Source organism: Arachis ipaensis, chromosome B6 (assembly GCF_059453495.1).
Source record: "Arachis ipaensis isolate K30076 ecotype BB chromosome B6, ASM5945349v1, whole genome shotgun sequence".
NCBI lineage: Eukaryota > Viridiplantae > Streptophyta > Magnoliopsida > Fabales > Fabaceae > Arachis > Arachis ipaensis.
Genome location: NC_142441.1, coordinates 137,177,904 through 137,193,583, shown reverse-complemented (window position 1 = coordinate 137,193,583; position 15,680 = coordinate 137,177,904). Strand labels below are relative to the sequence as shown.

At 28.8% G+C, this 15,680-nt stretch overlaps 2 protein-coding genes across 2 annotated transcripts; both read left to right on the top strand.

Moving 5' to 3' along the window:
* The first annotated feature begins 289 nt into the window (after window positions 1-289).
* Window positions 290-772, top strand: LOC148562872 (uncharacterized). Its single transcript, XM_088491035.1, has one exon. The coding sequence runs from the start codon at window positions 290-292 to the stop codon at window positions 770-772; it is 483 nt and encodes a 160-aa protein (XP_088347161.1).
* Window positions 773-10,932: 10,160 nt separating this feature from the next.
* LOC107647452 (putative serine/threonine-protein kinase PBL1) lies at window positions 10,933-15,378 on the top strand. Its single transcript, XM_088491034.1, has 5 exons — window positions 10,933-11,071; window positions 11,489-11,998; window positions 13,455-13,715; window positions 14,017-14,118; window positions 14,749-15,378. Exons 2-5 carry the CDS (start codon window positions 11,492-11,494, stop codon window positions 15,376-15,378), a joined length of 1,500 nt encoding a protein of 499 aa, XP_088347160.1. The 5' UTR covers window positions 10,933-11,071; window positions 11,489-11,491.
* The last annotated feature ends 302 nt before the right edge of the window (window positions 15,379-15,680 follow it).

Here is a 15,680-nt window from a genome sequence, read left to right as displayed (position 1 = left end):
CATATCACTCTCAGACAGATGGACAATCAAAGAGAACCATCCAGACCTTGGAGGATATGCTAAGAGCTTGTATTTTGGACCAGCCGGCGAGCTGGGATCGGTATATGCCATTAGTGGAGTTTGCTTATAACAATAGCTACCATGTGAATATCGGAATGGCTCCGTATGAGGCTTCGTATGGCAAGAAATGTCAATCTCTGCTATGTTGGTATGAAACTGGAGAAAGGAGTTTATTAGGGACTGAGATGATACTGAAACTATTGAGCAGATAAAGAAGAGTTGTAGCTGAATGCTTATAGCCCAAAGCCGTCAGAAGAGCTATGCTGATCAAAGGCAAAAGCCTTTGGAGTTCGAAGAAGGGGAGCATGTCTTTCTGAAGGTTACACCAACCACTAGAGTGGGAAGAGCTATTAAGACTAAGAAACTGAATTCCCGTTATATTGGACCATTTGAGATCCTGAAAAGAATTGGGCCGGTAGCTTATAGGATTGCCTTACCACCATATCTTTTGAATTTTCATGACATGTTTCATGTATCACAGCTTCAGAGATATACTCCTGACGCAAGTCATATTCTGAAATCGGAACCGATTCAAGTGAGGGAAAATCTAACACTTCCAGTAATTCTGGTAAGGATTGATGACACCAGCGTTAAACGATTACGTAGGAAAGGAATATTATTGGTAAGAGTAGCTTGGAGTCAAGTTGGTATTGAGGAACACACTTGGAAACTCGAATCAGATATACGGAAGGAGTACCCACATCTCTTTTAAGGTAACTACATCCGAATTTTGAGGGCAAAATTCTTTGTTAGGTGGGTAGGATGTAAACCCCGTTAAATTAGTACATAATTAGTCAATAAATTAGTTTTTAATAAAGAAGATTAGAAACGCAAATATAATATTAAATTAGTATAGAACTCATCGAAACGAGAATTTTGACACTAATTTCGAAAAAATTGGCCCAAGATTAGACCGAACGGGCTGAACCGGTTGAACCGGGCCCAAATCGGGCCGTGGGCCCAGCCGGTTCAGCATTTAAATGAGCCTAAAGCTCATTTCCTTCACCAACATAGCAGAAACAGCAGCGCACCAGAGAGGAGAAGAGAAGGGCACGAAACCCTTGCGTCAACTCCTGAACGCCGTAACTCCTCTGTCCGAGCTCCGATAGCCGAACCGTTTGCAGCCACGCGACCACCGCGTCAAGCTCTACGTTTCTACCGGAACAATTTCATTGGTAACTTGTATAATCACTGTCAGCCTCCTTTTCCCCCAAATTTTCGAAAATTGAGTAGGAATGTTGAATTTCTTTGATTTTTGATGTTTTAGGATCCAATTAGCTTAAGGAAAACATTCACTCTTGCTTATGTGAAGCTTGGGTAAGGTGAGGATAATATAAATACTATTTAATTTGTTGAATTTATGTTTTGGGAATTAAATTGGGTATATATGTGTTATAAATGTGTATTAGCTAGAGCATAAATAATTGGAGCTTGAAATTGTGAATATTGGAACTTGGAGGAAGCTGAGCCTAGAGTTTATTGAGTTTTTGAGGGGCTATCTTGGTTTTAATTAAAATTGCCTTGATCGTTATGTGGAAATCGGTCAAGGTATGGTTTAGGTTTCTTGCATTTAATATGTAAGGTTCTGTGAAAACTTATGCTAGATGACTATAGGATAAGCTGGAATGCAGGTGTATATTTAATGTTTAGTAACTTGATTGATGAATATGCTTGGTTTGGTTTGGTGATTTGATTATAAGGTGGAGTTTGTTACTAAATGGGTTTTTGAAGGGATATATGGTTGAATTATTGATTATATGATTGTAAGTAAATTGTAGGAAATCATGATGGATTTGTTGGAATATAAAATTGTGTAATATTATTGAATGGTGATTGATGAAATGATATAGAGCTTCTTGAGCATTGTTGTTGGCATTTGGAGTTGGTGTTGATAGGTTTGGAAATGAATGGAATGGAAATCTTGGATGAAAAATGAGGTTTTGAAGAATTTGTTAAAGTTGATTTTTGGCCAAACTTCGGCGAGGTATAACTTGGCTTCTGGACCCTCAATTTGTTTCCAACTTATTTTAAAATAAAAATTGGGTTCGTGATGTTTATGCCATTCGAAGAACGGGTGAAAATGTTTTAAATCGTAGAAGTTATGTGCGTTGGAAGATCATACCTCAAAACTGCCATTTCTTTTGCAATTCTGCAGCTTTGCTACTGATTCTGTATTTTAAAAAAAACGTACGCTCACGAGTACGCGTGGCATGGACTTTTGGCGATGCGTACGCGACTGGTCCCATGCGCACGCGTGACATGAAATTTTCTCCTACGCGTACGCATGACAAAGGACGCGCGCGCGAGCTGCACTTTCACACTCCCACGCGCACGCGTGAGCCACACGTACGCGTGGTCCCTGTTACAGCAAACATGATTTTGAGTTTTAAAACCCTGTTTCAACTTCTAAACCTCTATTTTCATTCCTTTAGTTATAAATAATAGTATTACAGTTGATAATCAGATGAAGATAGGAAATGGGGATAACTTGGAGGTGAAGTAAAGTTAAAAAGTGATGAATTGATTCTGAAATGCTACGGATGATCATGTATGACACTTGGCTTGATAATCAAATGAATGATCATGTATGATACTTGGCTTGAATGATTAAATAATCTGAGATACGAGATTCCCTGGATAAAGTGTCGTGGGTTGCCACCACGTGTACCAATTTGAAAACTCGATACTCTGTTGACCCTATGACGCAAGGGTGACCGGGCACTTATAAATTCCTGGGAATGTTAACCCCCATTGAGAAATATTGATTATTTGAGAAAAAGCTATGCATAGACTCTTGGGGGATGCACGTCGAGGGACAGTCTAAGGTTTTCGGACTTGTCGGGTTGGCTGGATAACCGACAGATGAGCCTCATCAGCCATAGGACAGGCATGCATCATATGCATACTACTTGAATTACTTGTTTGTGCATTAACTGGGTGTGCCTAAATGTACTTGCCATGCTAAATGTATATTTGTTACCTGCAGTACTTGTATCCTTCTTGTGCTTGCTTTTATCTGTTTATTTGTCTGTGAAATGCTGACGGAGATGGAGGTATGGAGGAATGACAGTAAGGGACTAAGATTTTAAGGTTAAGTTAAACTTAGATACTTTTAGAAAACCACCTTTTATGGCTTCTGTTTAATACTTCAAGCTCTATAATCTGAGTGTTGGTGTTCTAGGATTGCCTCTGGCATTCCCAGGACCTTACATATTATGTGTGTGGCACCTTTACCATACTGAGAACCTCCGGTTCTCATTCCATACTATGTTGTTGTTTTTCAGATGCAGGTCGAGAGGCATCTCGTTAGGCGTTTGGACACCTGAAGTGGAGTGGTTACAGGGTTATCTTATTACACAGTGATGTATATATAAGTACTTAGCTTTCTCTCTACCTAACTTATTCTTTTTGACCCTCTTAGAGGTTTATGGAGAGACAGGATTTTGTTTATGTACATTTGGATTTTAGATATATATATATATATTCTCCGGCCAGTCTTGACTTCGCGGACTGAGTTAGGAGCTTGTTATCATGTATCTTTGGCATTCTGTTCCTACTTTTGTTATCTTATGTTTGATAGTTATGGTTTTCATCACACACAAGTTATTCTGTTTCTGGAGCGTTGCGTTTTTTATTTCGCGATTTTGTTTTACCCATTTTCCAAGGCTCTTAGTTTATTGTATTCTTTCTGCTATTATATGTATGTATTTTAATTTTAGAAGTCGTAGTACCTCGCCACCTCTATTTTACATCTTAGGTGTAATACTCTCTGTGGTAGGATGTTACATTTGTCTATTTTATTAATTCTATCCTTTATTTTTTCCTTCACGCACAAATAACAATTCTTAAAAATTATTAATCTAACTATAAAAAATAAATTAAATAAAAAACTAGCTATAAAGTAATAATAAAATTATAAGTAATGAGAAATTATAATCCAAAATAGTTTTAAATAAAAAAATAAGGAGAGCAATATAAAAAAATATGGATTTTATTTTTTTTAACTTTGTAAAATTTGTCATTGAAATTTTTGTGTACGGTTTATTATTGTAATTTTTTAAAATATGAATTATTGATCTTATTAGAAAGGATAAATTAAATAAAAATATAATTATAAATAATAATAGAATTATAATTAGTAGAAATTATAATTTAAAATAATATTAATAACAAAAATACCGAGAGTACTAAAAGAATACGATACAGGAGAGAATATTAAAAAAAAGATAAACTAACATTTTTATGTATATACCTAAAAAATATAGAATAATATAAAAAATTTTTTTAACCATAATATGAAATTATTGATCTTATTAGGTAGAGCAAATTAAACAAATAATAATAATAATAATAATAATAATAATAATAATAATAATGTACTAAAAAGGAATACAAAGCGTACTAAAAAATAACATATAATATAAAAAAATATTAGAAAAAGTATAAAAAAAAATAAACATGTTTAAAAGGATAATATTATACTTTAATATCATGTCTATTTTAATAATTATCTATCTAAATTGATCTTAATTATCATTATGTAAATAATATTTATTCTATCAAAATTAATTTTATATAGAGTTATCATGATCACAAATCACTTTTATTCACGATCAATTCTATAAAATTAAATTTATTCAAATTTTAGTTTGACAAATTTTACAGAAATTTTTAAGCTAGGGCTTTTATATTATTTACATTTTCATTTAGTTAATTTCTTATTTAAAAAAATTGGTTCATATTCCAATCATTTTGTATTATTTACTTTTTCCTTCTTAATTTTAGTATATAAATTCTAGAACTATACGTAAAAACATGTTATAGATTAGAATTCCAATTAACTTTGTAAAATATTTGGTAAAAAAATATATTCCTAATTAATTACTTTTTAATAACTAAAAAAACCATAAAAGCATTAATATATGGTTTATTAATTATTCATAATGAAATAATTATAAACAATATTTTTAAAATAATAATATCATCATATAAAAAAATAAATTATTTTTTAAAAATAAATATTTTTGGTAAGATTCAGAAACATACAAAATTTTCCATTCACTAATGAATGAAGATTGACGGTGCTGTCGGTGCTTCATCCCTGAATACATCATCTACTCTATCGGTGCATTTATCCCTGAAAACCTCATCTATTTCATCCTTTACGAAACCTGGGTGCATTGAACTTTAAACGTATGTAAGCTTCATTTAACAAGCAAATTGAGTATTTTGTCCTTTTCATTTTTTTCCGGTTATTAATCAAATAATTAAATTAATGCAGACAAATTTTTTTGAAAGATTTTCATGTTTGTTTTCATTCAGTATAAGATGAAAATTGAATAACTTGAAGGATTCGTATAATTACCTTATTTGGCTGTACATGTGATATATCTTTTTTTTATGTCAATTTTAGGAACGAAATAGTTTGATTATTTTTATTTTTAATGAAAATGAAAATAAAACATAAAAACATATTGAATTGAGTATTTTAATTTTGTTTTCAATAAAAATATTTTTAAAAGTAAATATAAAGTTAAAAATAAATTTTTTTATTTTTTCAATTAAAAATAATAAAAATATTTTCAATTCAAAAATATTTTCTCTTTATATCTCACCCGCCCAAAAGAATTAAACCCTCACTCACCTATAATAAAAAAAAGTAAAATTAATGCCTCCAACTCTTTTTCTCCTCTCTTGGACTCTTACACTAGTTCTTTCACTGATTTTTCTAACTTTAGTAGCTTTCTTTTATTTTTTTTTATTATTAAGCTATTTTGGCTTTTAAATTTCAAGTTCCTTTTCGTATTTTTTGTTTTCTTGTCTTCAATATATTTTTTTTAGCGTTTTTCTAAAATTTTGGCTGCTATAATTTTCAATTTGATGAAAATATAATAATTTTTCTGCTAATATATTTTTTAATTTTCTGTAATTTTTGATGTTTCTTCTTTACTTCAAATCTTTTATAAATGATAAAGAAAAAATATTAAAAAAAAAGTGAATTTGATAATAATTAACAAGAGATATAAAAATTAATTATTATTTATATTTAATGTAAAGACTCATTTACATTTTTATTCAATATAGTCCCTTCTTTTTTCAACCATACTTATATTTTCAAAACCAAATTCAATTGCACTCTCATTTTGTATGCTTTATTTGTTTTGTATTTGTACTCATGTTTTCATTTGTTGTATAATGCTAAGAAGCTATGAAAATTTATTCATAATCCAACAACATATTTTATCTCATATTTTTAAATATTGATAATTAATTAATAATTAAAAATAATAAATTTTAATAGTCTTCTAATTATTATTATTATTATTATTATTATTATTATTATTATTATTATTATTATTATTATAAGGCAAAAGTCGACAATGATGATTGGCATAGGGTTTTGCATGGTAATCCGAAATTAATTATTCAATTCTCGAAAATTGGAGAAATGATCTGTGTATTATTGTGTGTATTCAATTTGAATATTCAAGTTGTCTAGAATGATACAATATAAAAGAATATTTATAGGTGTTAAGAGAATCGAAATAATAAAGATATAATATCTTATAATAAATATTCAGATATGCTAAATAATGCTAATTAATCCTAATTGATCCTAATTATATTTTAACATCAACATCAAGGCCTTCAAAAATGTACTATAAAGCAAATATATCCTTTGTTATATACTGTCTCGTTTTAGAGTAAATAATACAATCTTTAATTCTAAGTTTCTAACTATTATATTCTTGAACCAAAAGATTGTAATACTACTCTCATTTTTTTTGGGGAAACTCATCAAATGCACTCTTTCACTTCAACAACATCAACCTTCCTTTACAAGGATTGGTTTCGCACAAGTCAATAATTTCACATATTCCAGACAACTTCTGTTATTTAAGGCTCTAAGTTGTTATAGATGAATATTCTTCGTAATTTAACATGGTGCATATGAACACTCCCTCAACATAGCAACTACACTAATTTTGCAAGCTCTTCCAACATTGAATTGTCACGTGCCAAATTTCAGGCATCATCCTATTTTGTTTAGAGTGCTAAAAAAAATAAACACCTCACGAAAATTTAGTGTTTAAAAAACTAGTCTACATAAATTTTCTATTCTTTTTTTTTTTTGTATTATTTTTCTCCGTTATTCGTTGCGCTCCTAATTTCATATGCTTCTCACCCCTAATAATTGTCTAACAAAAATCATATTTGGCATACATGCATTCATGTGCTATCAAAGAATGCATTAGTGGGTATTAGTATTATTATAGCATGGTGTAATTCTAGTTGAATGCTGAATTAGTTTCTTAGAAATCATTATGATTATTTGGGACAGATAAATGATAAACATCTTTGATGCATGATAAATATATTTTATGTATAGTAAAATTATTTGATAAGTGACAAAAATAAATTTCAAGTATTGATAACATTACGTAAATTGAAAGAATTACTAAATTTTGTAAAAAGAAAAGTGAATTTTAACAAAAAAAAATTATGTTATAAATTCAAAATTTTTGCTCATAGATTTTAACATACAAGCAATGAAGATGATAAGATCAAAGTTCAAGATTCAGTAAAACTAGTTTACAACTTTAGAATCTTATTAAGGGTGAAACTAATTTTATCTTTGAAGTTGAAATTATTTTAAATAATTAAGATAAAAATTATTTTGAGTCATACAAATTCAAATTAGTTTTCAGTAGTGAGTGTACTTTGTACCTTTTTCGATGATCATGGACGGATAAAAGAGAAGGATTTTTAATGAAGAAGTCACTCTCACTATATATGAGATCATTTTGGAAACCCTAAAAACTAAAGAACAAAGTGCACAAAGTGAAAAAGTATTCAATGTTTTTATTCTCTTGTTCAAAAATCTCTAAATTGAGAATATCTATTTCTGTTTAATATCTTCTCATCTTAGAAGAGAACAATAAATTAAAAGTTTTTGTAATATAGGATATCTCATTTGTATATTCTAGTGTCAAAATTACCAACAAAAGTTGAGTGTTAAAAGCCTTAGAAATTATTTTGGAAACTCACACATTAGTTTCTATGATTTATCACAACAAACTCTCATATATCTTTGTATATTTATCCAATAGCGATCATCTCGCTTAATTAGCTGAAGAATGTTTGAAGAAAAAATATAGAAAGATCTTAGATTAATGTGATATTAGTTAGCGCTTAGCTTGAGAAAAGTTCATCTATAGGTTTACATCTGAAGATCAGAGTTCTTTTGGTTGAGTAGGTTAGTCAATGATCATGAACTCGTACATTGAAGAATGAAGATATAGTGGAAATCTAATAGTTGTTGAGGATTGAATGCAGATAGATTTTGACAAAACAAATATACATCATTGTGTGATATTTTCCAACTCTTCTCTTATATTTCTAAAGTCTTTTGCCTCTTTCATTTCTATTATTTTTAGAAAAAATATAAGAAATTAATTTTTAGTTATTTAGAGTTTAGTATTTATAATTTTGGGTGTAGGGTTAAGAAATTTATGATTTAGGATTTAGATTTAAAATAAGTAAAATAATTTAAAAAAATTAACTAATATTGACTAAAAAAAAAAAATAAATACCTAACATTATTTTTATTTTTATAATCTCTATATTTTTTAAAAGATGATCTAATAATAATAATTTTTTTAAAGAAATATATACCTTTAGTGTTCATAATTCCTAAGCTTATTAGCTTTTGAGACCTCAAATTTTCAGAAAATATTTATAAGCACGATTCAATCACCCTTTTATGTATATTAGAGGCATTTCATATTATTAATATGATTTTTATTTAAAAACCAAAATATAGTAACTATATGTTTTGTCCTAAACGTTTATTGATTTTAATTTTACATTTAACGTTTAAGTATATTTCAATGATGTTTGTAGAGTTAACATTATATGATATGGTAATTTTAGGTAAATAGCGCAGCTTGGGAATGTTACATTTTAGTGACATGTTAATTTAGTATTGTCACATCATCATCTTTTTAAGAATATTATTTCCAACGAATCGGGGTATAATTGAAAAAGATTTAAAATATTAGAGACAAAATGTTAATAATAATATAAATTTAAAATATTTTGAAAATTCTAGGGACACAATTATATATACTTAATTTTTTATTATCAAAAGTAACTTTTAATGGAATTTTCATTCTGATTTATAGAATATTTTAATTTAGTGATTCATTTTCATGTGTTCTTTTTGAACTTTTAATTTAATAATTGCGAAAATATTATGCTTATGAAGCTATTACCATACTTACAATGTTTAAAAGTAAATAAAATTCCAAGTATGCCTCATCATCTTTGAAAATGGGATATTGCATCTTTGAAATTTACTCAGTTTAATTTGTTTTTTGACTGGAGATTAATCCTAGGTTTGACCTTGTAAAGAAAATATTAGAAAATATAAAGCAAAAGCTTCTTCTATTTGAATGGAAACAAATAATGAGAGAATCCAAACCAAATAAATTAAAAATATATGTCCTTTTTTCACACATTCAACATCCTTATTCCTTATTCTTAACTCTTAACGTATCATTTTTTTATTATTTATTTTTACTTATTATTTTAAAGATAAAATAAAACTAGTCAAAATTCAAACTAAGTACTAGCTTATATTAGGAAGCAGGCACACTGTTTTTGAGGAATGTCAAAAACTGCTTTGACAGGAGGTCAAATTAAATGGACATTTAAAAGATAAAAGGAAAAAAAAAAAAGCAAATTTTAACATTGTAGATATCAACTTTTTTAACTTTTTTTGGGGTGTAAGTATAAACTAATTTATATAATATATAGTTTTACTTTTTACAAGAATTTTATACCATGGTTAATTGTAATGCTATCATCTATAATATTTAAGATACCATGCATAAGTACAACAATATATAAGTTGTATTTTTGTATTTTATTTTATTTATTCTTTTTTGAATATGACATTGATTTAATCAAGTGGAGTTAATTAGTCGATCGATGCCAAGAAGCAATAGCTCAAATGGCATAGTCTTCTCATACTTAATTAAGAGGTTACGGGTTCGAGTCTCCATATCTTCGGTAAAAAAAAAAAAAAGTTGTCGATCGACGAGGTATGATACATACCTCAAACATTTATCCGGAAATTTTATATTTTATCACTAAAAGTAAAAATCTCTTACTCAGATATCTCTATTTTTCACAAGGACTTTTCTTTTGATAAATTGAATGAGCTTAGCATGCTTCGTAATAATAAAATTTAGACCTTGGATTCAACATTATCAATTATTAAAAAGGATTTTTAATTTGTGTATATTAGCATTCTAAAGATATTCTATACAGTTACTTAATTATATATACCACATGATGATGAGTAAAAATAATTATCTTTAATAATTTAAAATATAGTCATTTAAGAAAATTTTATATAGTCATTAGAAAAAATTTAGATGATTGTGTAAATTTTACTTAAACCAAAACTCTTAAAAGAAAAAATTCTTAGTTACTATATCATAGTAATATTTGAGGATAAAGACAATGTAAAAGTAAAAAAGAAAAGCGTTAACATTATATGAAAGTTAAATTCTGAAAAAAGGAAAATTATATATAGCTTTTGGTTAAGAGAAAAAAAAAAAAAGTTGACAAACGGAGAGAGTAAAAGATTTCCTAGTTATGTTTATTGAAAAAATGTTAATTCCCATCTTTGTGTTTGTGTTCTGGATTCTGTTTTAATGAAAAAAAATATGACATTAATCATTAAAAATAAATATGTGATTTTGTTGTTTTTTAGTGTTTGACCACTATTCTAATTTTTCAATTTTTCAACTATATATTCCGTCAACCGCTCCCTCTTTCTTTGCTCTCACAACTCACAACAATCTTCACTTCCTTTCAACTCTTCTTTATTACTTCATATCCTTTGTTGCCCTAGAATCATAGCCTCAAAGGTGCAAATAGCATCTCGCTTAGTTGCATTAACTGAATTATCATTGGTTTAATTTGCTCATATTTTTTCCAGGTAATTTGTCTTAAATTTTTTGCCTGATAATTAATGGTGTGATCAATCGACTTCTTTTTTTTTTCATAATAAATGCAGTGGAAATGAATTGAATTTAGTTTTCTCAAGCTAAATTTATTTAAAATTATAAAACTATATTGTTTTAATTACATGTAGTAGAGTTCAGTGGGTTTGATTAATTCTCATAATTCTTTTACATTTGTCGTGAGAATTTAATGAAGTCTTATTGGCAAATCATTTCATCAAGAGTGGGGATCATGCAGTGAAAAGAATCAAACGAGTTTATATTTATCAAATTTACACAATTAATAAAATTTATTTGTTAAAAGATAATTTCGAATTTATGCTGGTCAAATATAGACCAAAATTACCAAAAATTGTTTGTCCGGAGAGTTTCTAATACAGAAATTGGTACAGAGGATGGGGTTCTTGACATTCTTGAAGAGCAAGAAGAAAAAGATTGATGAAATGATGTTGAGGAATCGAATCAACCGTATCGAGCGTGTAGCTAGGCAGCTAGTTGAGCATGGAACACAAGAGTCTTCACCTGCAGCTAGTTTCAGTGTTTCTGCTCCCCCGCCTGGTAGCGAAGTAGAACAAGATGGCTCGGCCTCAGTTACACATGAACAACAACAACCAAAGCGTCAACAAGGATCAATGAAGGAGCACTTTCCAACAAATCCACAACCCGTTCCGCTTCCATGTCCTCCTCCTCAGCATGCTTCTGGATCTTCGCTGCTTTCGCATAGCGCTTCGCTTCGATACTTCCTTTACGACGAAATCGCAGCTGCTTGCGACAATTTCTCTTCCGATCGATGTGTGTCGGACACACACTGTGTTTTGTCAAGCAGTTACAAAGCTTCCTTTGCTGATGATTCTTCAAGGAAGCTCCAAGCTACTGTCACCCGCCTTCATCCTTCAACTCAGGTACTTTTACTCACCTCTTCAATAAATTTTACAAGAGACTTAAAACATCTTTTTTTTTAAATATATTTTTTTGCAAATCAAATTTAATACACGTAATCAATTAAATCGTATTATTTTTGTTAAAATTAGACCAAACAAATCAATTTGACTAAAAAATCAATAAAATAAATTTTAAATTGATCTAAATTAATATTTTTATAAAAATGACTATAATACCCCTATTATAGAAAATAATTTAAAATACTTCTATTATATATATATATATATATTAAAAAATCTAACTTCTAACCCTTCTCTTTTTTCTATTCTATTGTAGAATTAAGATTTAAGGTTTTCAAAATTAATATATATAATAAAAATATTTTAGTCATTTTTTATACTAAAAATATTGTAGTCATTTCTTATAAAAAAATATTAATTTAGATCGATTCAAGATTTGGTTTACCAATTTTTCGGTCAAATCGATTTATCTGATCTAATTTTGACAAAAAATAACACAATTTGATCGATTATATAGATTAAATTTTAATTATTAAAAAATGTCTTTAAAAAAAATGTTTTAAGTGTCTTTATTTAAGTGGCTCCCAAATTTTATTTATTTTTTTATCTAAAATTATTTAAATGTACAATTTAAGATATTAAATTGACTATTAAAATTCTGAAAATCGGATTGAATCCACTCATATTTGGTTAAAGGCCGATTGACAATAAACTCATCAAACAACTGGAAAAATTGATTAAAGAACGGTTAGTCAATTAAATTGGCTTGATTTTTTAATGATTAATTATTTTAAAATAATAAAATATAAAAGTTATTCTTTTCTAATAAATATATTTTTTTGTATAAATATATTATTTTATTATATCTAATTCATTTTCAGTTGAATTTTTAAATTTTTAAATTTTTAATTCTATTAGTCTGATTTTCAAAATCTTATTATTTAGATTATTTATGTATTTTATTTTTTTAATTTAAAATTAATTAATTTAACAAAAACATATTTTTATTAGTTATGCAATTTCTTTAAAAAATGTAATATATATATGAAAATACATCTATAACTATTAGATTGATTTAAATTGTTTAAATTAAATAGATCTAATATATTTATAATCATTGAATTCATGTATGGATACATTTATAACCATTATATTTATTAAGTATGTTTGAATAAAAATTAAATACAATAACTCTAAATGCAATGAATATAATTGCATTTACACATGCATTCATTAATTATAAATATATTATTCGTATATCATTTATTAGATACATTTAATCTTAACTATATAAATTAATTCAATGATTTTAAATATATTCTTATATATTCTTATATAAAAATACATTCTTATATAAAAATCTTATTCTCGTATTCCGGCAACTTAGCCCTTGAGAAGATTGTGTAAGCAGTGAGTTCTTTTATGCAGTCTAAATAAATGTATCTCTTATTTGCAGGGCTTGAAGGAATTCATTAATGAAGTCAATACTCTTGCATCTTTGCAACATCCAAACATTTGTAGGTTGCTTGGATTTCATGCACGTGACAGCTCAGAACCGAGGATGTTGGTGTATGAAAGGCTACACCTTGGAAGCTTGGATCGCTTGCTTTTTTACGGTACATCTGATTACCCAACTCTCGATTGGAATTCAAGATTGAAAATTGCCATTTGTGCTGCACAAGGTCTTACTTTCTTGCATGATGAAGGGCCCTTCCAGGTAATAATGAACCATCCATGTTTACCTTATTACGATCAACTTAAATGCACATTTAATATACAATCTCCTGGTTGAATTCTCATTTAATGACTACCATTTGACCTAAGTTATTTTATATCCCTTTGATATTGACTGAACAATTAGAAAATACAAAAAATGTTATCTATATGCAAAAAGTTAGTCACTAAATCAATTATTATATACTTATATATAAATATATGAGTTTTTAAAGTTTTTTTTTTTTTTTTGGGTGCACATAGCATGATTATAGAAGATTATTAGGGTTTTCTTTCTCTTACAGGCAATGTACAACGAATTTTCAACAGCCAACATACAGGTTGAAAAGGATTTCAGTGCAAAGCTTTCAGGGTATGGTTGCGTAGTCGGGCGAGTTTCAGAGGAAGTAAGCTTTCTTAATTAGACTCAAAAGGTCCTTTATATGTGTTGCTTCTATAGATTTTGTACCCTTTCATTTTGTCCCATGAATTTTGTTATTATTGTTCAGGTGTAATGGGTAAGATATAAAATAAGAAAGAATTTACTAGAACTTAACAGAGAGAAATAAGAAAGAGATCATTTCTAGAAGCAGAATTTCAAAAACTTTTTTTTATGTCAATTATCAATTTCTTGCATGATTGATTACATCATCATATCATCAGTATTCCTATTTATAGAAGTAAAAATACAGCGAAACAATAAAAATATTAAATAATGTGAATAATAGATATGTTAGATAAATGTTCAATTCATTAGGTATATAGATGATTATGTTGATTATTCTTAATTAGATAATTTTTTTTTGATTTACTCATATACAGTTAACAATAGCTGGATGTTCAATTTACTAGGTATCCGAATGGTTATCCTAATGTTAAGGTTTAGGTAGTAATTTGAAGAAGGAGTTCTAGAATTCATTATTCACATTATTTAAAGAAGTTATTGTCTATCTAACAAAACCGTGTATAGAATATTCTACTAACTAATGAGAATGATCTAATTGAGTTCTTGGACCTATTTTTATTCATTATGTCAGGCTATTAGAAACATGTCAATGGAAACATTCGAAAGAGGAATACTTACTCCGAAGAGCAATGTATGGAGTTTTGGAATCATTCTTCTGGAGCTACTTACCGGTATAAGGAATGTGGATAGCCGCCATCCAAATGTAGACAAGAACATAGTCAAGTGGAGCTGGCCATTCCTAAACGATGAATTCCGACTATCCATGATCATGGATCCTAAGCTGAAAGGCCACTATCCTCTAAGAGCAGCGAGGATGTTGGCTGACGTTGCGCACCGATGTCTCCAGAAGGAGCCATCGATACGGCCGACCATGCGAACTGTTGTTAAGCATCTTAAGATGATACAAGAGATGAAGTTCTCACCCCAAGAGCTAGTAACAATCCCTCTTGGAAAAAGTGTCCCTCTACCGCCACCACCGGAAGCTAGGCCTAGATTGAGTGTCTTTCCGCCATCACAGCCGACAAGTAAGCCTATACTGAGTTTCAATTCGTCATCTCCATCCGATGCCCCCAAGCAACATGTTTCGCCTCCTAAATGGTCTGACGTGCCCCCCACGCTTTCCACACACCCTTGGCCTTCCATACAATTTATGGAGAAGGTTGTTAGGCAAGAAACCAGGCATGGCCAATCATCATCCTAAGTTTATATAGGAGTGCTACCTAGTGATTCGAGAAAATAAATCTTCTCAATTTTTTCTCTCAATTAATACAGTAAAATGGAATTAAGAGAAACATGTGAAGGTGAAGATGATGTTGAAGAATAAAAGATTACATTTGACAATATCAATTGAAAGAAAAAAATTGAGAAAATCCATTTCTAATAATTTGATAGTCTAGAATGGTCATCAACCTTTCTTTCTAAAAAAAATATTTTACCTTTTGTTGTGAATCAGCCCAAACTTTTGTAGAAGATAAAAACATATATGCTCTACATCATCTCTTT